The sequence below is a fragment of the Jatropha curcas genome, chromosome 10 (assembly GCF_041381405.1).
Source record: "Jatropha curcas cultivar XTBG-Jc1 chromosome 10, XTBG_Jcur_1.0, whole genome shotgun sequence".
Taxonomy (NCBI): Eukaryota; Viridiplantae; Streptophyta; class Magnoliopsida; order Malpighiales; family Euphorbiaceae; genus Jatropha; species Jatropha curcas.
In genome coordinates, this window is record NC_143160.1 from 4,930,216 (window position 1) to 4,954,869 (window position 24,654).

Genomic DNA, 24,654 nt, shown 5'->3' on the forward strand with positions numbered 1-24,654 from the left:
TTACTTTACTTCTAATTGTTTATTGCATCAACCAGTAAAATGAATAAATTAACTTAATTAGGAATACTATGGTAATTAGGATTCAATTGTAAATATTAGTTTCTAATTACATAATGTAACTATTGGCATACGGGTCATTCTATAAATTAATAAATATCTTTTAGTTTATGTCTGTCTCTTATTATGATTCTGTTATTTTTCCTTTTCTTTCCTTCTCCTCCTTCAAATTTCTTCCTGTTTCTCGACTAACAAACAAATAATTTGTGTTGGATCTCTGCAAGTCCCAACATATTAAAATTGTATGAAATTACAAGATTTTAAACTCGAATTCATGTGAAATTATTCCAAGGAGAAAAAAGATATTAGAAAAAGAGGAATGAGGGGAGGAAATGGACATTTAAATGCGAATATGTGATGGTTACAAGCAGAAATACTAATGAAATTGAGACACGGCAAAATGGAAAAAGTTCAAAAAAAAAAAAAACTTTCATGTTTGTTGGTTTTTTTTTTTTTCTAATAAAACTTTATTTTTCTATACTTAGAATACGTACTCAATCGCAGACAATCTTGAGGAATTAGGCCATGGGACTTGAATTACCACCACCTGATCATCATAGCTAAACTGAACATCTACACCGTCTAATTTGCAAGCCACCGGCTTTTCTGATGCAAAAACCTTCATTTCTCCTCTTCCCTTAACCCCAATTCTAACCAAATTCTTATCATCATCAATATCTAGTGACTGAATTGCACCCCCGGAATTAAGCATGTTCACCAGTCCAATAGGAGCAAACTGGATTAATTTTCCGAACAATATTGTCACAGGAGAAACTGTAAGCAGTTCATATTTAAATGGCTCAAGTGAAATTTCCAAGTTATCTGATGACTTAAGGAGCTTCAATTTCTTTCCCGGGAACATATAAACAGCAAATACGTTCACACCTTTGATAGATATTGGATTCTTTCCGCTCTTCCATTCAATATCTTTAGGACTTGCCAAGCAGGTCACTGAGAGTGAATGTTGGTTTGCACATTTGTTTCTCCTGGACAGAGGGCACCAACCTCCTCCTTGACAATTGAAGAGTCCCACCACTCCAGTATACTGTTACAAATCCCCATAAAAAAAACAAAATCACAAGTCAGTGAAATTTAAGGGCACTAGTGCAATATCACATAATAAAAGACAGACATTACATTATAGCTTACTTTGTTAAGGTTCCAAATCTTGAGCATGGTTTTACCATCATGCAATGGATCTTGAAAAAGGCAATCTCTGGTAGGAAGTGCATAATACTGGCAGCGCAAAATAGAGCCATCAGGCAACACTAGCCTACTGAGCAATTTGAGGTTGTGGTTGCCAACAGAATCGCTCACATACATTGGTCCTCCAGAAATGGCCCTCGAAGCAGCATGAAATTCAGCACAAGGGTGGGTTGATTGGAACATGTCCCAATCTGGGTGTATGAAATTGCCCATCCACAAGCTATTATAGGCACAATGTACCATGTGACACCCTTGTAGCCAATATGTCCCATTTGGATCTCCAGATGGGTCAGTGCACCAAAAATCATCCCCTGCAAAAGGGTCAAATTTAATGAATATATAAATTTATCTCAAGTTTCTTTTCTTCTAGAACAAGAAATACTAAAGGCATTACCAACTCGCCCAAGTGCTATGGCCTCTGTTCCGAGGAACATGAAGTCATTACAATGCTCCATACTTGCAATCACACCATTTCCTCTGAAATGTTTCCTTGTGGAAGCAGTTAATGCTTTGTAATAAGCTTTAGCAAGCTCTACTCTACCACCAAATTCCTCTGATAGCATTTCCAACAACTGAAAGGAACCTATTTCGTTAGAATTTGAAATAAATGCAAGTAAAATTCAGCTAAATATTCATTTAATTAATCTTATTGAATTTTCCTCCATTTAAGGAAAAGAATTTTGGAAATCTGAAACGAAAGACTACAAAATACAAATTGACAATAAAGACATTAGTGAGGACAAAATAGCTAAAAATTTGGTAAACCTCCAAATACTCACCGATCGATACTACAGGCAAAGGCATATGCACCCAGAACTCTAGGTTGATTGGAGTATTTAAGTGGTAAAGAATCCTGCATTTGCATTTATTACCAAAACGCTTGCATTGCACTTTCTCAATTGTAATATAGTTAATTAATAATAATAATTAGTACTATATGGTATATGCAGTCCATTAACTAATCTTCTTTCATTAATTTAATTTAATTTATTATCCATTGATCCTGACGTGGACAATTAGGACGAGTTTTCGAGAACTTACATGAATGACATCAACCTTGACGCCATCGATGCCTACCGATTCAAGATGAGAGTGTAGTCCCTCGTACATTTTGTGGGCCAGTTCTGGTGGGACCAGTCCTACTCCGTTGTTGACGATCTTATCCACGGCTAGATCTTCCATTGTCATTTGTAAGCCTTTAGACAATCTTGGGGTAATTACCCTAGATTCAGGCATACCTGGGACGTTAGGCCTAATCCCACCCCAATACCCACATAGAGCATGCCAAACATATACATGTTCGACACTCTCAAACTCTTCTTTAAGATCTTTGATAAAGGCACCCATCCCCTTATCAGAGGGTACCCTAGGACTCTCATAATCTCTAAATTTGTAATTTTCTTCAAATTTTACTAATCTACATGGCATTTGTTCTCCAGCTGCTGTTCTATTTATACCTTCTTGGTCAGTGATAGGGTCATCGTCATGGCATATGGACTGCCAACCATCATCAATGAGGACTAAACCTGGAGGGCATCCACCCTCCACTAGGCCCTTTACCCCTTCCCATACACCTTGAGGGTGTACATTAAGATAAAATGCATCCCAAGTACACCACCCAAATTTATCTACGATATCCGGTACGGTTTTCTCTTCCAGAAGCTTAAACGTACCTAAATGTACCCTTATAACTTTCATGGCTTCCTTAACAAGGGTATAAGGGTCATCGCCGACATGCATGTATAGACAGCTTCTAAAACTGGACCCACAAACTTTTGTGGACCCACTTTCTACACACATGTCCACGTATTCATCTACCCCAGGTTGAAGAGAAGCTCCGAAAGATCCTTCGAGGAGTGGAAGAAGTAAAACGTTAGGGCGTCCCAAGTCATTTTTGTCCAAAATCATGATTTGGGTTTCATATTCCACGTCTTTCCCACTATTGCCAATCCAGTGGGTTGTCCACCAGACTTTGAATCTGAATATGCTCATGAATCTTATCCCACTGAGCTTCCCGATGGGAACCACATGGTGGCTTTTGGGCTCATCGGCATCGAACCCGACGAAACAACTCACAATGTTCTTGGTCTTGGTCTTGTTAGCAGACAGAAATGGAAATGGAAACGGTGATGGTGATGGTGTAGAAATAATGTTTGGAGGGACTTCAGTAAGAATTGGATGGCCATTAGCAAGAAAAGTCGGTCCTTCTAGTGTTATTGACAATGGGTTTTGATGATCATCTGTAAGGCCGACGGCGTCTAATAAGTTCTTGCTTAGGCTCGGAGCCATGGGAGTGGTTTTATGCGGAAATGGTTAAAGAAGAGGAAAGAAAGGGAGGGAAGTTGGGCTCTGGTTTGTGTTCTACTTCTGTGTTCAAGACTTGAAGAGAGGACCGTTTATATAGAAATCTTTTGAGAGGGTATTATTTTTAGGCCAATAAAAAGTTGGTTGCTGTTGGCTTATAATCAACCACAAATTAATTACAAGTTGAGTTGAAATTTTTGCTTTCGAGTGTCATTTTAGACACACAAGTGCAACATTTTTATGTCACTGAAAATAAGGTTGATAAGTGTTGCGGTCTAAAAAATACTCATGGAACTTATGAAAGTCCCTTAATATAGAAAAGGTGGCGCGCGGAGAGCATGGATTTGTGTGCCGGCCTTGTCTTTGCACTGGATTCTTCTAGTTCTAGTGGTTGTATTGTTGTATATTAAAATTAAAAACAATTTTATAGATTTAATGATTTATTACTCCTTTTAATTTCTGTGCTGGCCTTGTCTTTGCACTGTATGATGGGAATCTTATCTTTGGTCCATTTGACTTATACTATACCAGATATTTCTGCCTTTCGCTTTGTGATCTAGATGTTTCTTCAGCTTTCTTTTACTAGTATTACATTATTACGGCCCTCGATTCCCGCTAAGCTTATGGCCCTACAATTTTTGTCTCCTCTTGTTTAATTTTCATTTAATATTTTATTACTTCTTTTAATTTTTTCAACATACAATTAATTTTTCTCTGTTATTGCAAGAAAAAATTTATTTTTTTTTTGGTGTTTAAGTGTATTAATCCGACTCAATAAATGATAAAGCGTTTTCTTTCGAAATTTTAAAAAAATTTCATATTTAGAATTGAATTTAAAATTTCTGATTAAAAGAGAATATTCTCTCACATTTTATCTCATCAGTTGAAAAGAAGAAAAAAAATTTTATTATCTATGAGCAATTTTTAGATAAATATCTGTGATGTATAATAATTATTTATAAAATAAAATTAAATATATATGTAGGAAATCAATATTTCTTTAATTATAAGTAAATTTGTCTAAAACTTGAATTTTCAAATTCTCCATCACCTCTTTTTTTAACTCGATAAAAACAAATTATGTGTGTATGTAATTTCACAATTAGTTAACGTTTCAGTTCACATTTTAAAGGTTAATAATTCTTTAAAATTAATTAATTTTCAAAATATTAAATTAATGATTTTTTTTTTTTTGGCCTTTTTCTTTTTGCCCCATATTTGCACATTTTTCCTAATACAAATAACTGTCACCAGAAAGTTCCAAAGAGTTCTCAACAAGACGATAAATAAAATTCCTGCACCTAACATTGAAAACAACCAGCGTGGGCTCCACCGCAGAGCCCACGCAGGTCTTCGTCACCGCGGCAGTGCTTCGGTGGTGGTGCATGTATTTCCGAAAGAGGACGAAACTATTTTTCAGTTTTTACTTGAAAAAAAAAAAAAAAAAAAAAAAAATCGTAGCCCCAAGTCTTTACAGTCTTTTTGTCGGTACAATCTTCACGAAACTTAAAAAGGAAATTACGAAGCTAATGAATCACAAGATTCACAACGATTTCACCATCAGCATGCAATAAGAGAGAACCACGTTAACAGAAGAAGAGGCGAAACGAATGTCAAAAAAAAAAACGAAGAAGAGGTGAAACGTGGTCGTGTCGTGGCAGTGCGCATGGCTATAAGAGAAAGCCACGTCCAAAATTAGGGACTTAAGCTTTCTCATTTCTGCTGCTTAACACGTATCAACATTGCGATCATTGCAGTTCCTGTTTGTTTGTACGAAAATAGCTATGATTACATCAGATTCTTATAATTCAATTTTCCTGTGGAAAATGACTAAAATGGTCTAAGCAAGTAATAGGTGAATAATCATTTTAAGAAAAATTCAATAAAATAAAAATATTTTGTTGAATAATTACAATGCCATTGTTGTCAAGTCAACCAACACCAACAAATTATTATTTAACAGTATTTTTATAGTGTTTTAAATTATAAAATTTTAATATCTTATAATTTTTAATACTGTAATCAAATAAAAGCGTCTTTTTAAATGTATTTTGCAAGCTATAGTATGTTAAGTAATACTTTGCAACGACACGGCGTACTGATCATGGGCCAGTCAAATATCCAATGAGGCTGACATTGAGCCCAAATTCAGCTAAATTTCCTGGCCCAAGTTACCACAATCATTTTTTTTGGCATGCGGAAAATGCGATGGCGATGGAGAGAAGCACAGAGATGGAGGGAGGGAAAGAAACCGAAACCGAAACCGAAGAGGTAGAAGAAGACGATTGTTCATTTATCTGGGACGAAACCAGTCAGCTCTACTTCCACTCCAGGTTTTTATTCTAGACTTCGCTAATACCTTTGTTTAATCCTAAAACAGTGATCATACTTCTCTCCTAGCTCTTTTAATTATAGCCAACTGCGAATTTGACTGCGTAATTACCATTGCAGTAGCAATTAAACGAAATCTTTTATTTCATTTTTTATATATATATTTTGTTAATTCTTGGAGTTGCTGAGTGCTGACAATTGCGGAATTCTGATTCTTAATCTTCCATTTGTTATCAGGAAAGATTCAACATTTGATGGAGTATTATTCATTGATTTTGATGATTTTTTGTTCTAAATAGTTGTTTTATGTTTTTTCCGTTTTCTTGTTCTTTTTTTTTCTCTCTTTTCTTTCAATTTTCTGCAGAAGTGGCATTTACCATGACCCTAATGGTGGCTGGTACTATAGTAGTAGAGATGGGCTTTATTACAAGTTTGAGAATGGAAGTTATGTGCTTTTAGAATCTGACAAGGTAACACTTAACGATTTAGATTGATTTTTTTTTTTTTTTTTTGCCTTGGAAATCATCTAAAGTGATGTGACTTGGTGTTCCCTTTCTCATAATGCCTTGATGTTGCTTTTTTGTCCTAGGCTCATGGTTTAGAATCAAATAGTTCCTCAAGAAATGTTCCTAATAACCCCATTCAAAATGAGTCATCAAGACAGGTTTATTTCAATAGTGAGGAGAATATTTCTTCATTGCCAGCTGATCAATCTGATGCTTACCAATGTAGTGGAGGCGATGCTCCTGATGGAAATACCCTTGGTGAGCCACTTGGTTATGTGTAAGAAAAGCTGATAGGTTAAAAAGATTATAACGAGTATTGCCAACAATAGATTTGTTTTACTCAAATTGAACCCTAGATTGCAGTTATTTGCTGGTTCAAATAACAATGCTATCAGTCTAAAGACATCTATAGGAATCAAACGTTTCATTTGACATAGGGTTGACATCTGTTCAATTTATATAGGGTTTAAAAGTTTCATTTGCCATGTTTCTCCCATCTGGCAGTGATGGATGTGTCCGATTATCACCTGAGCAAGGTGGTTGATAACTCTGTCTCAAGGGTTCTTCCCTCTAAACTTGGTTGTTTATTTCACCTGTATGAAAATACTTTATGGCAATGCTTTTCTCTCAGTGCACGCGTGAACTCTTTTCCATTTTCTTTTTCTATTTCTTTTACAGGACAGAAAGACTGTAACTCCAACCAAGCATCCGAAAATCCACCTCCGCCATCAGAGTGGTATGCTACATCTATCATTATGAATCCATATTTCTTTGTATTAGATGCTACTAATGCATCTTCTAATTTTGTATATGCTTAATTCAGGCTAGAAGAAACACTTATCAACCTTTATCTTTCTGGCTATAACCAAGCAGTGAATAGTTCTAATGTTTCAACAATGTCGTTTGAAGGAAATGATGGGGATCATTTCAACTGTTCAACCGATGGTTTGTATCACCTTTATAAATAGAATACTATACAATTTGGTTGAAAGTTTCTCCATGTCTTTTACCATAACCTAAATGGTTTTATATTGTCGAGGCACATCTCATGATGATAATCAGATGTCAGAAGGTGATTGGGTCTCAAAGCAGCATTGTAGCTTAACTGATCAGCATGAAAGTATTATAGATGAAGGTATTGCCTTTTGGTGGAATGATAAATGTTATGTTTATTCTTCCCTCTGACTAATTGCTTCTTTATGTTGGATTTGGACTTGTTTAGAAACTTTTAGGAATTACTTATAGATATATTTATTGGGAGCCAATTTTACCAATGCAAAACACTTTACTATCCTCTTTAGAAACTAGTTAACAAATTATACTTTCTGGGTTGATGTGGACTAAGAGTTTTGAGCTTTTTGCTCGCAGATGCTTTCAGGGATGAAGAAAACTGGAAAGCTCAGTATGGTCAAGTAGTTCATTCTGGAGAACAGCCAGTGCTGGATTTTCATGTTGTGGAGTTGTGGGACTGGGCAGTGGTCACGGGTTTTGGAAAGGATAGAAAAGGTCAGACATCTAGGCTGGTTGGACGGCTGGTGAAACAGTCTGCTAAGCTTCATCCTTCTATGCCTTCCAGTGGTGGTCGTTTTAAAAGTGCTCCAATTTGTGAAGCACATCTTGACCTGGTACGGGTTAGAACAGGTTCGAATTTGCTTCATTTAGTAGATGCTAGAATTGTCTTTGCAAGTCCTGCGCCAGATGGTATTAGCTAGCCTACATAATGTTTAGGGTCTGTTCCAGAGCAAGTGGAAAAAAAATGTATTTGAAATTTTTAAATACTCTCCATATATTGTCCATATGTACCACTAATGAGTAAAAAATCATGAGGCTGCTAAAATATCTTCTCGTTTCAGGGCAAGTTTATAAGTTGCGTACTCCTAGTGCAAGATATCTGTCTTCCTTGGCAAGTTATGATTCTTCCAACCCAACAAAAGATTGGGGTTTCCCTGAGTTATCTATCAATATTGGAGATATTTCCTTGACAAAATCCCTTGGGAAAAGTGAAGCAAAATTAGCAGATGAAGACATTGATTTCAAGGAGATGTTTATGCCATCCAATCAACTCTCCACAGCCAAGAAGGTAAACTGTGTAGCATAAGAGCTTGGATTTAAATTGCTATCCTTGTTGAACTTATCTCATTATTGTCAGAAAAGTACTAAAATTCTATAAAAGGATCACATAGAAAATAATTTGAAGTCATTTTGCTGGTATAAGAGGAAGAGATTGCAGTCACAGAGAATTCTGTGTATATCATAATGCGGATTATGCTTCTTTTCTCCTTTATTCTGTTACAATTTTAACATACCCTTTGAACCATTGCCAGCAAAGAATCCATGAGTACAGGGATAGAGCTGCTGAGAGAAGAACCTTGCATGGTGGTTTCGGTGTGGGCCCTGGGCAAAAGAGTTCATTAGCTGATGACGTTGGTGGTTCACCATCTCCTTCCACTTCTACAGAGGAAGCTGCAGCTGAAGCCTTGAACATGTCATTTGGAGCTGGTAGTTATGCCAGGAAACTACTTGAAAATATGGGCTGGAATGAGGTAAAACTAACAGCATTTGTTTAGGTTATCCATGAAACAATAACAAAAAGAAAAAAAAAATTTGAAAATGACCTTTAGGCTCTAAAACAAAGATGTGTTCTTGCATTTATTTAGACATTTTAATAGTATAACAGAAGCCTCTTTTAACTGTAGTGATTCTTATTTTGGTTTTGTTTACAATTGCACAGGGTGAGGCTTTAGGCAACAGCAGAAAGGGTTTAATCACACCTATAGAAGCAGTTGGAAATATGGGCAGTGCTGGACTGGGGTGGCCTCAGCGCTGAACTACTGAACTGAATAACAAAACACTGACGTTTTCCTCCTTTCTTCCTGCTACATTTGACCAATCCTATCTTTGTACATAAATGATGCTTTTTTTTTTTTTTTTTTTTTTTTTTTTTTTTTTTTGAGAATCAATTAAAGCATGTTTAATTTCATTGGATAAGACATCAATAGAGGTCGATATAAAGCTAAACCGCTTATTCACAAGTATAATTGGTTTTTGATTAATTAAGAATTGATTATTAGAAGTTCAAAGCGATTAAATTTTCAAGTGTTGAACAAAACATGGCAAATTCTTTTAAATTAAAAAATTGTTCATAAATTAATATATGGCAGGGTTATATTCCCACCTCATACTTATACGCGTCCTCCTGGGCCTGGCATTCACTAAGCCTTTACTTTCAAAATAACGTTTGAGCTGTGCCCTACCTTGGAACCGCCATTAGCAGTTCCACAGGATTACTAAAATGTTGAAAAATAATAACATGAACGTTTAATGTACAGCGTACAAACAACATGATCAGGGATAAAAAAAACAATGGCATTCTACAAAATTGTTTTAAATTAGTCGATATCAGTTTCCTGTTTTGTTATCGCGATTTCATCGTTAACTGTATTATTAGGAGCTGAATCGGTGTTCCCCTCCACAGGGCTTTTCTGCTGGATCTCAAGCTTCAACTTGTTAAGCTCACGATCCTTCTCTTCTAGCTTCTCTTGTAAGATAAGTACCTGCCACAAAAGGAATAGATAATTGCATCTTCACTGTTTGTTCACAACAATGAAAGGAATGAAACTGAAAACACAAATTCTCAAGCCTGCCATTCCACATGAGATATTCATAATTGTTCAAGTTACATATAACAAGGGTTCTCTTATGTGATGCTTGGTGATTATGCAATTATTCTAACGGTCAAAAGATTAGTGATAGACTGAAAGGAAGAGCAAGGGCAGTGGGCTCATTTTATCTCATGATCACAGGCAGGATTCTCCAACAGTTATCTGCTCAAGCAATTTTATGTAAATCTAGAAATTAAACTCTTGAATAGCAAATGAGAAGGGAACATAGAAAATAACCATTTCATTTGATTTCTCCACGTCATTTGTCAGGCCCTCCATATGTTTGTAAAGTCCTGCATAAGGAGCACTTCAGAATCAAAAAGCTCTGAACCCAATCTGATGTGAATTCATGATATGAAACATAAGACAAAGATCATGTGCAAAGCAACAGCAACTAAAATTCAGATGGATTCTGCAGCCTGACCAAAATGGTATTCTTCCATAGAACCAAAAGCATATAAAAAGCTACCATGAATACAAGTTATTGATGTCAGAGAAAATAAGAGGTATCTGTGGACTTGTGACCATCAAATGCACTTTCAAGCCCTATGATTGCAAGGAGCTAATGAGATACTGATGCTAGTGAGCAATAGAAGAGAAAAAGGTGAACGCAACCTCAATATATTTGCCCTACGGAAGCAAGAAGCAAACTTGTAGACTAATTCAATAGCATTCAAGCACAAGATTTAACCATATTAGTGTCATTGTGTGAACTGTAAAAAATCAATTTCTTAACTCCCTCACCAAAAAAGAATAGATTCACTTGTTAGTTGTCATTTATATGTTCTTCAAGCTTCAATAAAGGCATAATCTTTTTAATTCTGTAATCTACTTGGTAATGGTTGTGCACAAGTACCATGCAGAAGAATTAGTAAATAAAAAGAGAACAAGTAAAAGATGCGAAGGCACCCCTCAATTTCTTCCAGGGTTAGCTAGCCAACATTCATGTCTCATATTTAGCAGTTCACAGAAAGACTTACATCAACAGGGAGACAAAGTTTAATGATTAAGAGAGAGAGAGATAAATTAAAATTACAGTAACATCTGACCATGAAAACAAACACCAATAATTCAGATACGTTATCCAAAAAAAGTCATAATAGGGATCATCGGATCTAGTAACATAACTTTTAACAATACAATCTCCAGATTAGCATGCATTAGTACACAACTAACCTTCAAATTGGCTCCTGAGTTCTGTGTTTTGAGATTTCTGCAAAGCAAGTTTCATCGCTAATTCATGCATCTGCATATCAATTAACACGATTATGAAGATGCTTTTAACATGAAATCCAGAAAGAAACACATTCCAAAAAGGTGAAAATGTATTGGAGCAAAAGTATCTATTTGCCATCATACTGTAGGTGAAATTAAAAAGCTCTCATTTAAGAACAATATCAATTTATCAGTCATAATCAGATGATGTTGCTCAAATATTTCACCATGTATCCGAACCCCCTCCAGCCCCAAAAGCCCCAGAGTAACACGCAAAGATGCAAAATAAAGAATAGTATATCATTTTCCCTATAAGAACAACAAGAAATACCAGGAAGAACGTTTACAGAAGATACAAAAGGCATAATACACAAACAAGATAAAACAGCCATTCAATAGTACCTTTCCTTCAGCTGCTTGATTTCCAATCTCCTCATTTTCCTCTTGCAAGGTTCTACATTTTGCCATCAGCATCTTTCCCATCTTGCTCTGCGGAGTAAAATTGACGGCAGCAATATTATCCTGCAGTTCCTTCACCTTTTTGTCTTTCTCCTCAACCAAATTCTGTTACAGCACCGAAAGATTTATTAAATAGATATCCATAAAGGAATGAAGTCTGTGACTAACTATCAGAAGATCTGATCATCAAGTGTAACATCCATATAACACACACAACCACTTCAACAATTGCAAATCCTTTCATTTCTCTAAAACCCAAGAACAAAATAATGAAGAAAGACATATCATGCAACAGCGAGAAACTAAGTGAAAAATTGCATCTACATAAAAGTTCAGAACAAATTCGTTCCCAAAAAAAAAAAACCACTAGTATATATTTGGATTGCAGAAACTATAACACTGTTTCAATTTGTGGAAAACAAGGGAGGAAAGGAAACAAAAAGGGAAAATAACACTTCCTTCTTGTGTTTGGAAGGATGAAGAAGTGAGAGGAAGAAAAATTTTGATGAAAAATAAATTATGAGTCCAAGAATTATTTTCTTTTAAAATTTAAAGGAAAGTGAGAGGGAACTATTTAAAATTACAATTTAAAGTATTTACTGAATCCAAGCAAAATAAGGTGTCCATGTATACATGTAATGCATAAACTTAGCAAAATTTAACTTGCAATCAGGAGGTTTAAGAACAAGCCTTTAAACGTGTAAATTCCTCGTGAATTGCTGGATCCAACAGTAATCTCCTTGCCTGTCCAGATAACCAAAAGTCAACTTAGAAGAAAACAGTAGCAGGAAAAGGAAGTTGGAATTGCAGTGGACATTTAGAACGCAGCAAGTTAGTTCTAGAATAATAGCTATTTCACAAATTTAGACCAGAGCATAAGCACTCAACTCCAAAAAGGACTATGGGAAAGGTAAAAACTAGTCAACAATACTGGAAAAGAAGTGCATATCAAACATATTAAGATATCGATAACGTGGTCAACTGAAACAATGAAAACTGTGCAAAATTTGACTTGTTCTACTAACACACATGGACTATGAAAGCAGCCGACCAGAATTGAGAAGACAAAACTATTGGTAAAGTAGATTCATCTACCACAACATTCACAACAATGAAGTTCACAAGTGACCATGCAAGGAGTTCTGCATAAGAAACAAGCAAGTCTGACATGCGCAGTTATAGAGCACAAGAAAAGGAGACTGAGGACAACCGATGGCAGCAGTAGTTTACTTCAGTTTATTTTCTATGCAATAATATATTTCAACATTAACTTATCTCAACAAACATCAAAATAAACTAGTTGAAATCAGTAATATGAATCATTTCCTTTTTGAGGACAGAGATAGAATTTTGTCATCGGTTGGTACCTGCATTGATGGTGGCTTGAGCTGTGCTTTCAAATCCCGAACTGCAGACTGGGAATCCAGAAGCAGTTTAGTGTTAGATGGGTGCACAACCAGAATAATATAAGAAAAAATAGCCAATAAATAAGCTCTGTAAAATATCCTCTTTAGACAAGAACTGCATCTTTCCTCTAAACCATAATCCTCATTCCTTGTTTTTCCTTTTGACCAGGTTATATCACAAGCACTTTATTTTCATTGAAGGAAAGCACAAGCTTAGAATCAAGAATCTAGAAGGAAAATGTGGGTTAACTTCCACAAAAACTCCACAGCCGCTGCCTGCCATACAGGTTTAATCTCCTCAATAAGGTTCCAACACAAATGTGAAAATGTCAAGGCCAAATGCAGATAACCATTTACCATTGACCAACAAGCAAGTTTTGGTTTTATCACATGTAAACTCTCATTGCAGTCTTTTTGAGGTGACCTTGTCCAAAAAAGAAAATCACTCCTCCAACACTTATAATAGATTTACCTCCTGAAATAATAATGCTAAAATGTACAGGAAGTCTCACCTTTAACTCTGCTATCTCTTGCTCCCTTTTAGCAAATGTTACAATGAAGGCAGCTTCTTTTTTCTTTGCTTTTTCTAGCTGATAATAAGAAGAAAACATAGATTAAATCCTGCATGATCAACAAAAGAATTCTTATGTAGATAAAGAAGGCCAATCACTAAACCTGTTCTCGCAAGGACTCCTCAGAAGATTTCAGGGTCTGAAGATAATTGATAACGAATTTAGGTTCTACAAAGACCAATACAAATCAATGTTCATGAAAAGAAATAATACATCTAGAATCATCATAAATGGGATAAGTTCTGTGAATATTCCAAGTTATGCCAGAATACATAATTTGCAGCACTTAAACTAACCAGGAGATGCCCCAGCAGGTATGAAGGACTCATTCTCAAATGCTGAACGCCACTTCTGAATTTCAGATTTTGCAGCTTCAAGCTCCGTCTAAAACCCATATTACCATAATTAAATATTGCAAAAATGTCAGTGGATCCCATTAAAAACCATAAACTTAAGGGGCAATGTTCATGTACATAATGCCATAACATTTGAATTTCGGACCATGGCAAGAAAACAATAAAATTACAGTTCACAGCAACTCAACCGGTGATACTTGTTGGAAAATCCCCAAAATTGAAAAACAAAATAAACTTTAGTAAAAAACCTGAAAGAAAAAAGGGAAGGCTTGGATACAATTATATGTAAGTTACCCAAGTAGTGGCATTCAAAATTACTCAAAACACATTATATTCACAACTTTATAGATTATAATATGGAAAAATAAGCATGCAGCCAAATCTATCTGTTGGCAATCACTAATGCTAATCTATAATGCTAGCAACATAAACTTAATGAATTATCATAATCAGTGGTCCATCTAAGTTCAAAAGTCAATTGGATGGAGTAAGAAGAAAATACCATCAAAAAAGAATTATGGTCCAACCTTCAAGATGAAGGCAGCCAAAGAAAGGTAAATAATTTCCAAATGACACAAAAGGAGGTGAATTTTTTCAGTCACTTGAAGTAAGGGTTCTCAGGGCAAAATCAGATTACTGCCTTGCTACAATTCTATTTTGTCCTTCACAAATCTAAGATTTTTGAATAAACCATAAATGTTGTTAAATACTTGGACTATGAAAGTGTACACTGTGAATTGTGAAATATATATAGTCCTTTAAAAATATAGCAAACTACGGTAGCTTTTGCATGAAAGGATCTATTTAAAGCACCATAATAATAATGCTTGAAATATGGCAGAAACTGATAATTGTTTAAAAAAGGATTATTCCTAAAAGAGTATCACCTTCAACCAGATCATTAAAATGGTGTAACTAACATCATGAGGGCCAAAATACTGTTCTCTTATTTATATTATCATAAACAAATCATGCAGAATATGTTCTTGAGCAGGAAAAAAAAAAAAAAAAAAAAAAAAAAAACCCTTATTCCTCACATGACATTGCAGTTATTACTCTATAATTTAGTACTATTACTGAAAGAATTGATTGAATCCACACTTTTAATAGGAAGCTCAATGAACAAAAAAGAATCTCTATGTGGTACAAAGAAGCGAGGACCAAAAAGAAGCAGAGAGATGGAATGATACATACTTGGCACGTCGAGAGAGCATTTTTACAGTTGTCGAGACTGCAAAAGCAAAAGACATATGTAACACATAAGACTATGAAAAAAATTGAATACAAACTAGCCACAACGTGAAAACTATTATTTCTCTTGCCTTAAAACATAAGCCAATTGCTAAAACTTAGAGTACCTCTCACGAAGAGATAAAATCATTGCAGTTTCTTCTACCTTAGTGTTTCCCTGCAATGAAAGCAAGCAAGGTTTCAAAATTAACAATCAGCAACTCGTGGCACTTTAAACTGGACAACAACTTTTAATCTCACTACCCAATACGATTCAAAAATTCTCAGCATAGTGCATTGTATGACAATAAGTTCAGAAGAAAATTCGAGTTCAGCATCAAACTTACCTTCTTCGAGCTAAAAATATCATCTTCATCATCCTCAAGCTCTCCAAAGCTTCTTTTACTACCTAAATTAGACACAGGAGCGCACATTCACTAAATAAACCAATAATAGAATCACGAACTAAGACTTGAGCTTTTGGTTACTGAGTAAAACAAAAGAGAGAGAACTAGATAAAACCTGAACGCCTGGTGTTATGGCTTCCAGGAAAATCACCACCAAAATCATCATCCTAATATGCGATTTAAAAAATTACATTCAGCGAAACAAAATAGCAAAAAACCTTAACAAAGTTATGAGAACGAAGAAGAAGAACTTACATCTTCAAGATGGTTGTGAGATGCCATAGTAAAGCGAGGCAAGAAACCCTAATTTAATTATTTGTTGCTCCAATTTTAAATTTTATGTGAAGAGAGGGAGGGAGAACCGGAGAAAGTAAGTGATAAACTGAAAACACTGTATTTTCTCTTTCTTTTCTTTTTCCCCCATTCTTTTTTATTTTCCAGAACGAAAAAAAAACAAATACGGAGTACAACTACGTGTGCAGGCGAGTACAAATCAAATTCAAAGAGGATGAGGAAAGTGAGAAATCACATGTAGTCAATCTCACGGTGTTACGTTTAGGATCATGACGTGTTAAGGCTTACACCAATGTAAGCCGCTCCTTTTGTTTTCCACGGGCGAAATGGCCGGTTTCGGTTCTAAATTCTATAACCGGGACCAGCCTGGCTTTGGGACCGGCTTGGTCTTGGGAGACAAATTTTTCCGTCTGGGTTGTTTATTGGGCTTTAATTCTCGTACAGCTAGACCCAAGAACTAGAAAACTATGCCATTAGGGTTTTATCAAACGACAGTCTGCTTTATTCTCGTTGTTTTACAGTAATGAACTTTGTTCACTTTTGGTAAACGCGTCATGTCGTTTCACTGAAGGCCCATATAACATATGCAGCCAGGCGTATCCGCCTATGTATATCCAATGGCCTGACAATGGGCTGGTCCATACAAATTAAACCATTTAAGAAGGCATGATTTGCTTTCCAAATTGCAATACTATCATCAAATGAAACCGAGTTGAGCAGTTCGGTAAAGTTAACGTATTTTGCAGATCATAAGGTTTGGAATTTTTAAACGCGTCATGTCGTTTCACTGAGAATGTATGTTTGATTGAGGACAAGAATGTGAACATATTCCACTTTTTTTTTTTTTTTTTGGTCCTTTTTTATAAAAATATGGAGCTGGCACCTATTCATCATTTCATTTTTGAATTATAATATTTTTGTTTTGATAATGATTTTTGAAATCAAATTGGAAGCTTCATACCACATATATATATAGATAATATTTGTATGGAATTAACATCCACTGACCAAAAATGGCAAACACACATTATATTGTCTTTGAATTTTGTTTTCGTCCCACTACCCTAGTTGTTTGTAACTACTCCAAGCAATCACTACATTGAAGAATCTCTTTTTGTGGGTATAAAGTATAAAATTAATGTTAATTTAGGTTTTTCAATTTTAAAAACTAGTTTTTTATCGGTCGAGAAGAAGAAAAAAAAAATCATTTCAAGCTGGAAACACTTTAATATTTACTTAGTGATATACAAAACTACAAGTCTATTTTCTCAATCAATTCAATTTCCGTGTTACAGTGAATAGCCTGTTGGGAATTTCTCATTCAATCATTTCATTTCCACTGAATTGTTCTATTTAAAATGTATTAAATATAGCTATCCTATTTATGGATAGATTAGATATGGTTAGGATCGAAGATGAAGACAAACAACCTTTTTGCGAAATCTTCTTAAACAAGGGCCAAAGCAAAGAAAAACATGGCAATCAATTCCCATTTAGCAGTTAGCATATAGATCATCATACCAAATATATATATCACTAAGCTATGATAATCTATGATTTATGGGTATAATTAATACCAATCACTAGATCCATGTCCCACCTTCCCTTGATTGGCTCCTACACGGTCGGTCCCACTGCTTTACTGCCACATGTCAACTCTTGATTGGGAAATAGCACGTGGGAATGAGCAAACCATCATAATTATTCATAATAATCTAAGTAAACTTAATCTTTGTTAGTGCGGATGGGAAAAGGTAAATACATTTAGGTTGACATAATGAAGGAAGGAAAATTTTAGGGTTTGTCGGTGATGGTATATATAAGCACATCAATTCATCATTCAGGTGAGAGAATTTTATGCATGGAAGGAGACATTGTAACAACGTTTGGGCCCTCAGCTATATATAGGGGGCAAATAATACTTAGAATATATATATGTCTTTATTTATTTTAAGATTCCAACATTTGGTGCACCGTTAGACACGTTTGATTAAGAAATTTTTATGCTCTGTATGTCTTCTTCTCCTCCACCTAAACAGGCTTATTCTATACTGTACACTGAATATAGGAATCCAAATACGTATTTCATTCTTTATTTTAAAATTTTGATGGTTAAAGCTTTCAATTTGGAAAAGATCATAAATTTTGGATCAATAATTTTTTTTTTTTTAAAAAAAAGTCAGAAAAGGTTGTTGAAATATTGATAGAATAAGATTTAAAGAAAGAGAAAAAAATAGTGTTTGTTTGGTTAGGTAGGTAATGGATTGGCTTAAGGTCTCACGTAAATGATTTACACTGATTTGTTGGAGTTGTTGGCTAATTAATTAGGGCATTAGGACTACAAGTTAAAATGTCAGCTTAAAAAAGGGGGTTGAAACAGTTTTTATAGAGCAAGTCGTTCCAATTAAAGATAAAATGGATATAAATTATAACAATTCAAATGAAATGCTTTTTCAATTCTTGGTATATAAAATTATGGTGTCTTGAGTTTTTTACTATAAAAAAATTTTTAAATGGCTTCGTCTTATACGCTACAAAATCGAGTATCATAAGAGTATTAAAAAAAAAAAAATACTATTTTGACGAAACTTTGTAGAAAACTAATTAAAAGAAAAAAAATCAAATCGTAGAGGAATAAAACATAAAGTATTTTTTGTGATTGAAATGCATGATCATAACCCTAATTTCAGGAACAGGAATGTATTCCTTTTTTCATCTTGGATAATGGGAAATCGCCTTTAATTTGTTCCCTAGCAAGCGTGTCTGGGTAGTAAAAAGGAGCTTCCAATCAAAACTTTAACGCTCTTTTACACTTTTTTTTTCTTTTTCTTTTTACTTTTCTGTGAGCATGCATTGCACGAATGAACGAGAAAAACAGAAAAAAAGAAATGTACATATACGTATGGAAATGGGAGGCAAGATCACATGTGAAACGAGTAGAGAGAAAGTAGTGCTCGAAGAAGCAGTATCAGTAGCAGTATTATTGATGATGACAAGTGTAAGCAAGTTGGGGGACAAATGGGTCCCTAATGCATAGCCCCATTGCTCAAGAGTCAACCTCAGTGCTCTCTTTTAGTCCATCAATTCTCCAACAATGCTATCATTTTTCTCAAAGTGAAGGATTGAAATTTTTGGCCATGGAGACCAAAAGCAGACGTGAAGGACACAGCAAATAACCAACTTTGTCCCCCAAACATTTTCCCTATACCTAGATACCTAGCTAATTAATTAATTAATTAAAATTATAGCTAATATTATTTCATTTATCTCTTTCTTTCTTTCTTTCTTTGCATGTAAATGTAATTATCAGTGGTTTTCTGCAGGATACACACGTGTGACTGCTAAATGCATGCACATCAATATTTTCTTTTTCCTTTTTTTTTTTTTTTTTTTATATTTGAGGATTAAATGTAATATAGGTTTGAATTCAAATGCTTATTTTAAAAGCAAAATGATGACAAACAAATTGAGAAGTTGCCATCTATCTGTCTATGAACTATCCATGGCCTTGGTCTCTCATCTGCATGTTGAAGATTCATTAACTGGTTGACCAATCCAATATAATTAAATTAATTAGTGGGTTAGTAATTAATTTGCTTATTCTATATAGATTTGAGAATAGTAATAATATAATGTAAGGTTGTAGTTAAAAAGCTTAATTGTCAATTAGAATTAATTTATTTTAATATTTATATTTTCACATGTTAATTAATAATTCTCATCATATTAATCAATATAAAATTGAAAGTTATTGGATATATTTAACTATTTGATTTTGTAATCTCACAATCTTCAAGATAACATATAATAATAATACCACACTGAGCTAAAATTGACTATATGTTGTGATACAATTTTTCCATATCCACTATAAAATTATCTAATTTTAAAATTTATAATAAAAGATTTTAACCATAGAACTTAAAGAAAAAACAAGTTCTTGCTAATCAAGACAATCAAAGAATTCACAAAAGAAATGACTTTTCATTATTTGAATATATATATATATATATATATATTGACTCTTTTCTTTTCTTTTTATTTTTTTATTTTTTTATTTTTTATTTTTTTGCTTAGATATAATTCTTGATTGCCATGTTACTCAGATCAGAAGCAATTTTATGAGCCTCTAACATATATAGGTTTTTCTTTTGGTACACAAGGAGGAAGACAACCTGTGTGAACATAATCTGCATAAAATCAAAATAAAGCATATATTTAGATGACAGAAAATCCCTAAATGTCTTTTCTGCATGCCTAAACTAATACCATTGACTGATGTATATGATTTATAAGACAACTAGATTGAACCTAACTTTTAATCTATGTACTTGGGATTATGTCCTTATAAATGCTTGTTCACAATATTATGGCTATCATTTTCTAATTCTCACAATTTCCTTACATCAATCAAACAAGAACATTGCTTTGTCCCTTAATTTAGAAATTAAGGTACCTTAATGTCTCACTCAAAGATGATTAATTTGCTAAATATAAAGTTAAATTCTATGATAAGCTAATTGTGGCCATGTCAGATCCAACAAGCCAAACTAAAAAGAAGATTAAAAAAATTAATTACACAGTTAAAACACTATCCTTAGCTAAGTGAATTGTCATCTATGATGTCATAGACATTTCCTTTTTGACAAATGAAATTACACTTAAATGAATTAAAATTTTGCTTGGAAATAACAATCTTTTACAAGCTTCAGAGAAATGAAAAGCCACTCAATAAGGACAGACAGTAATAATGAAATGAAAAAAAAAAAAAAAAAAAAAGGACCAATTAATGGTTGTATTTCTACAATCACAATGCTTGACAGTAATTATGAAGGAAAGAAAAAAAGACAGAAAACAATGGAGTATTTTTTGGTAATAACAAAAATATATATCTACTAGTTCATGGACTATTCTTAGTAGGTGGTCTCAACCAATCATTTCACATGTATATATATGGTGTAATAGTGTTTTTGACATTTGTGTCTTTCCTTTCTCTCTATATATATTAATTTGTGGTTTCAACTTTCAAGGGCCAAAGTGATTTATCTTGCTGTCCAAGATTGTAAGCAGCACTCTTCTCATGAAAGAAACACTGAGGTACTTGGCAGGCATTGCAGGCCCAAGTGGTTATGGCTCAAATTCAACTGCTGAACAAGTTACTGAAGCTTGTGCTTTCTTAGTCCCCAACCATTTAACTGCTATAATCACTGGTAAGAACTATTAAACTCATATATATTAATTATCTTTTCACCACCTTCTCTTCATTATGGCCTGAACAACAAAGGGTTTATCTTAAAATGAAATTCTTGGCTTTCAGCTAGAGCTACGTCTGTTTTTCTGATGAATAACTAAATATCTTCCTCTGATATATTCAGCTTTCTCGAGTTTTTCTTTTCTTTCTTTTCATATTGAGGTTTTAGTTTCTCTGCTCACTTTCTCTCTTTCCATCATCAAAGCGATCCTATCTTGTCATATCATATCATATTCCACTTTATTTTGTTCTTCTTTTCATTAATGGATTTGAACGAAAAGAATTATTCTCTTGCATATTTAGCAAAAATCCAGTGGTTATATGTATATATATATAGATATATAATTTTTTTTGAATATGTAAATATGTATATTCATTTTCAGGGTGTTATCTTTTGCTGACAAGATAGGGCATAATTTTTTGTATGTATATAACCAGATGAGTATTATACTAATATTTAATTCTGTGGCTCTTTTTGACTGTAGCAAGATATGGTTTTGTCTCTTTCAACTGGTATTCTCTCATTGATTCATATTCACTATCGCTTCTTTTTGAAGCAAGCAATCTTACCTTTAAATTTTATATATATAATTTTTTTAACCTGGGTATTTTTAGTTTCTTTTATCTTCATAAGATTAAGAAAAAAAGAGTATCACATCCTCAATAACTGGGTCAACCGTTATAACACTGTAAAATGCTAATAAATACAGAATTTTAAAGGAAGCTATATAACCAATTATAGGCTAATATTATGATTTTTGTTTTGGATATTTAAGGAGCCACCTCAGGTATTGGAGTTGAAACAGCAAGAGTATTGGTTAAGAGAGGTGTGAGAGTAGTGATTCCTGCAAGAGACTTGAAAAAGGCAGCAGAAGTAAAGGAAAAAATACAAAAGGAGAGTCCAAAGGCAGAGATAATAATATTTGAGACAGATTTAAGTTGCTTTGCTTCTGTGAAGAGATTTTGTTCTGATTTTCTTGCTTTAGGCCTACCTCTTAATATTCTTATGTGAGTATATATCATTTTTTTTTTTTTTTTTGCTAGTTCTTCACTGTGTTGATATATATATTTCTTTATTTAAAAAAAAACCATATTTTTGCAGAAATAATGCTGGGATATTCTCTCAAAACTTGGAATTCTCTGAAGACAAAATTGAGATGACATTTGCTACAAATTACTTGGGTAAACTTTACCTTTTTTTGTGAATTTCAACCCTTTTTTTTCCCATAAACCCATTTAAAGTTGTGTGACAATAAAGAATTAGAAGAAATCATTATTATTTTGACAAAATGAACGAAAAGAAGAAAAAAGAGGCTAAAATTTTTATCTGCACTTTATTAGTATGATATTGATGGAGAAGTGGACAAAAAGAAGCCCTAGTGATAATGATCGAATTGCTGGTTCAATGATGCTTGGACCTTGCTGTGGGCTCAATAGAGTGGGTTTAAAGAGAAAATTGCAGAGTTAGGCTTGGCCATGATGTTCTGTCAATAATAGCAACATGGTTCCAACTCCCATTTGGATTAGACTGACAAATGCAAGATTCCAGATTGAAAGAAATAGTAACTATATTACAATATTATATTTCGTTAAGACTCACCAAACAGAACCGCCTAAAAAGGAGAAAATTAGAAAATTAATTTTAAAAGTAAAATTTAATGAAATTAACCATAAGGGTATTTTGCAGGACATTTTTTGATGACAGAGTTGCTAATAGAGAAAATGATAGAGACAGCAGCAGAGACAGGCGTCCAGGGGAGAATAATAAATCTTTCTTCTGTAATTCACAGTTGGGTAAAGAGAGATTCTTTTTGTTTCAATCAAATGCTAAGCCCAAAGAAGTAAGATTCTGCTCTCTCTTTCTTAACTGAAAATTGATCATTAAGACTGTTTTTAACTGAGAATCATGATCAAATTGACCAGCCACTTAAATTTCCTTTTGGTAATTATAAAATTCACATGCAATTACAGTGTATTAGCAAGAAAAATCCAAATCATAATTATGTGGGTAAAAACTAAAGAGAGTTTGGTAAATTATTTGCAGTTACAATGGCACACGTGCATATGCTCAATCCAAATTGGCTAACATATTACATGCCAAGGAAATGGCGAGACAATTGAAGGTGAAACTCATAATCTATTTCCTTTTCACTTTTTCTCTTCTCACCATAAATATATTTTCTTCTCATATTCTTTTTTCTTGGCTTCCAAACGGAGCATCTGATTCTGATTTATAACAACAAAGTTCGTGAATGAGTGATACAAACACTTAGGTAGGATGGGAGTGGAGGATTCAATTCCATAACAACTACTTTTCTTTTCTTTTTTTTTCCCCGAAATATAATTCTCTAATGATAAAAAGAAAATATAAGAAAAAAAAAAAAAGATTTGCTCAAGTAAATTCAAAACTTGCAGGCGAGAAATGCCAAAGTAACAATCAATGCAGTACACCCAGGAATTGTGAAGACAGGAATAATTAGAGCTCATAAGGGTTTCATCACAGGTATATATGTAAAAATTTACTTTATTACATGATTTTAATTTTAGTTAAATAAAAATAAATAAATATCCATTTTGTCTGCAGATTCCCTGTTTTTTATTGCCTCCAAGTTACTAAAGTCAACATCTCAGGTTTGTGTCTGGACTTGCTTGTCAAATAGCTTGACCAAAAGATTCAATTGTTTAAGTTTAGAAAAGAAGTGATTTTTATAATACAAAAAAAAATGCAATTGCAGGGTGCATCAACCACGTGTTATGTAGCTTTAAGTCCAGAAATGGAGAGGGTGAGTGGAAAATACTTTGCAGACTGTAATGAGAGCAACTGCTCAGCTTTGGCCAGTGATGAATCTGAGGCACAAAAACTGTGGAGGCAGACCAGAACACTCATCCATAGAAGACTCTACCTCCCAACTTAGACATTTGTAGATAGTAAATTTTTAGATGCCATAAGTATTATATGTGTTGTATATATTCTTAGATGTGCATAATTAAAGCCAATTTACAAGGGGAGGTTCTGGGATAAATCTACATTTTACATAGGAAATAAAAGGGGCTTATCGTATTATTCTATAACTAGGTTGTATAACTCCAGTTTATGTATGTACTAGTGAAATAATAAATATTTCCAGATTCTCCTTCTCTATGTTCTTATCATTCCAAAAAAAGAAAAAAAAAGAAAAGAAACGCCTTGGTTTGGGATTTGGATCATGTGAAATGCAAATGATGGGCAAAAAAGTAGGGAACAGAAAGGGGAAAAAAGGAAACAGGTGAAGGGCATGATTCAAGTTTCCAAGCACCATTAGATTCCTTGCTTTTGTTTTGTGTTGAACATTAGTGCTTCTGTAAATATTTTATTATGAAATGAAATATAGAAATGGTAAAAGATTTGCTCTCAAATT

The 24,654-nt window shown here is 33.9% G+C and overlaps 4 protein-coding genes across 4 annotated transcripts; 2 read left to right on the forward strand and 2 right to left on the reverse strand.

The window, feature by feature from the left end:
- Positions 1 to 377: 377 nt before the first annotated feature.
- LOC105640333 (galactinol--sucrose galactosyltransferase) lies at positions 378 to 3,836 on the reverse strand. The gene is made up of 4 exons (XM_012224615.4): positions 2,305 to 3,836; positions 1,658 to 1,835; positions 1,207 to 1,574; positions 378 to 1,102 (listed from the first exon to the last, which is right to left on the reverse strand). Exons 1-4 carry the CDS (start codon positions 3,550 to 3,552, stop codon positions 539 to 541), a joined length of 2,358 nt encoding a protein of 785 aa, XP_012080005.1. The 5' UTR covers positions 3,553 to 3,836; the 3' UTR covers positions 378 to 538.
- Positions 3,837 to 5,743: 1,907 nt separating this feature from the next.
- On the forward strand, positions 5,744 to 9,422 carry LOC105640335 (D111/G-patch domain-containing protein). The gene is made up of 10 exons (XM_012224616.4): positions 5,744 to 5,900; positions 6,263 to 6,368; positions 6,488 to 6,662; positions 7,083 to 7,140; positions 7,228 to 7,349; positions 7,444 to 7,539; positions 7,773 to 8,045; positions 8,258 to 8,484; positions 8,729 to 8,947; positions 9,136 to 9,422. Exons 1-10 carry the CDS (start codon positions 5,776 to 5,778, stop codon positions 9,229 to 9,231), a joined length of 1,497 nt encoding a protein of 498 aa, XP_012080006.2. The 5' UTR covers positions 5,744 to 5,775; the 3' UTR covers positions 9,232 to 9,422.
- A 179-nt stretch (positions 9,423 to 9,601) lies between these two features.
- On the reverse strand, positions 9,602 to 16,176 carry FIP37 (FKBP12 interacting protein 37). The gene is made up of 14 exons (XM_012224617.4): positions 15,967 to 16,176; positions 15,827 to 15,878; positions 15,652 to 15,713; positions 15,433 to 15,482; positions 15,269 to 15,305; positions 14,015 to 14,102; positions 13,822 to 13,886; positions 13,659 to 13,736; positions 13,108 to 13,155; positions 12,431 to 12,484; positions 11,684 to 11,845; positions 11,243 to 11,312; positions 10,304 to 10,359; positions 9,602 to 9,958 (listed from the first exon to the last, which is right to left on the reverse strand). Exons 1-14 carry the CDS (start codon positions 15,991 to 15,993, stop codon positions 9,794 to 9,796), a joined length of 1,014 nt encoding a protein of 337 aa, XP_012080007.1. The 5' UTR covers positions 15,994 to 16,176; the 3' UTR covers positions 9,602 to 9,793.
- A 4,827-nt stretch (positions 16,177 to 21,003) lies between these two features.
- LOC105640337 (NAD(P)-binding Rossmann-fold superfamily protein) lies at positions 21,004 to 24,394 on the forward strand. Its single transcript, XM_012224618.4, has 8 exons — positions 21,004 to 21,215; positions 22,033 to 22,264; positions 22,359 to 22,438; positions 22,944 to 23,097; positions 23,301 to 23,379; positions 23,672 to 23,759; positions 23,841 to 23,887; positions 23,992 to 24,394. The coding sequence occupies exons 1-8, from the start codon at positions 21,086 to 21,088 to the stop codon at positions 24,169 to 24,171; spliced, it is 990 nt and encodes a 329-aa protein (XP_012080008.1). The 5' UTR covers positions 21,004 to 21,085; the 3' UTR covers positions 24,172 to 24,394.
- The last annotated feature ends 260 nt before the right edge of the window (positions 24,395 to 24,654 follow it).

Bases quoted from the DNA above. Each gene is read 5' to 3' on its own strand.
- LOC105640333 (XM_012224615.4), bottom strand. From the start codon at position 3,552: ATGGCTCCGAGCCTAAGCAAGAACTTATTAGACGCCGTCGGCCTTACA. The intron at 1,836-2,304 runs GTAAGTTCTCGA...GGTTCCTTTCAG, and splicing joins TCAAGGTTGATGTCATTCAT to TTGTTGGAAATGCTATCAGA. The intron at 1,575-1,657 runs GTAATGCCTTTA...ACCCTTTTGCAG, and splicing joins CATAGCACTTGGGCGAGTTG to GGGATGATTTTTGGTGCACT.
- FIP37 (XM_012224617.4), bottom strand. From the start codon at position 15,993: ATGGCATCTCACAACCATCTTGAAGAT. The intron at 15,483-15,651 runs GTAAGTTTGATG...CTTTCATTGCAG, and splicing joins ATATTTTTAGCTCGAAGAAG to GGAAACACTAAGGTAGAAGA. The intron at 15,306-15,432 runs GTACTCTAAGTT...TTGCTTTTGCAG, and splicing joins ATTTTATCTCTTCGTGAGAG to TCTCGACAACTGTAAAAATG.
- LOC105640337 (XM_012224618.4), top strand. From the start codon at position 21,086: ATGAAAGAAACACTGAGGTACTTGGCAGGCATTGCAGGCCCAAGTGGT. The intron at 23,380-23,671 runs GTGAAACTCATA...CAAAACTTGCAG, and splicing joins AAATGGCGAGACAATTGAAG to GCGAGAAATGCCAAAGTAAC. The intron at 23,760-23,840 runs GTATATATGTAA...TTTTGTCTGCAG, and splicing joins TCATAAGGGTTTCATCACAG to ATTCCCTGTTTTTTATTGCC.
- LOC105640335 (XM_012224616.4), top strand. From the start codon at position 5,776: ATGGCGATGGAGAGAAGCACAGAGATGGAGGGAGGGAAAGAAACCGAA. The intron at 8,046-8,257 runs GTTCGAATTTGC...TTCTCGTTTCAG, and splicing joins CCTGGTACGGGTTAGAACAG to GGCAAGTTTATAAGTTGCGT. The intron at 8,485-8,728 runs GTAAACTGTGTA...AACCATTGCCAG, and splicing joins AACTCTCCACAGCCAAGAAG to CAAAGAATCCATGAGTACAG.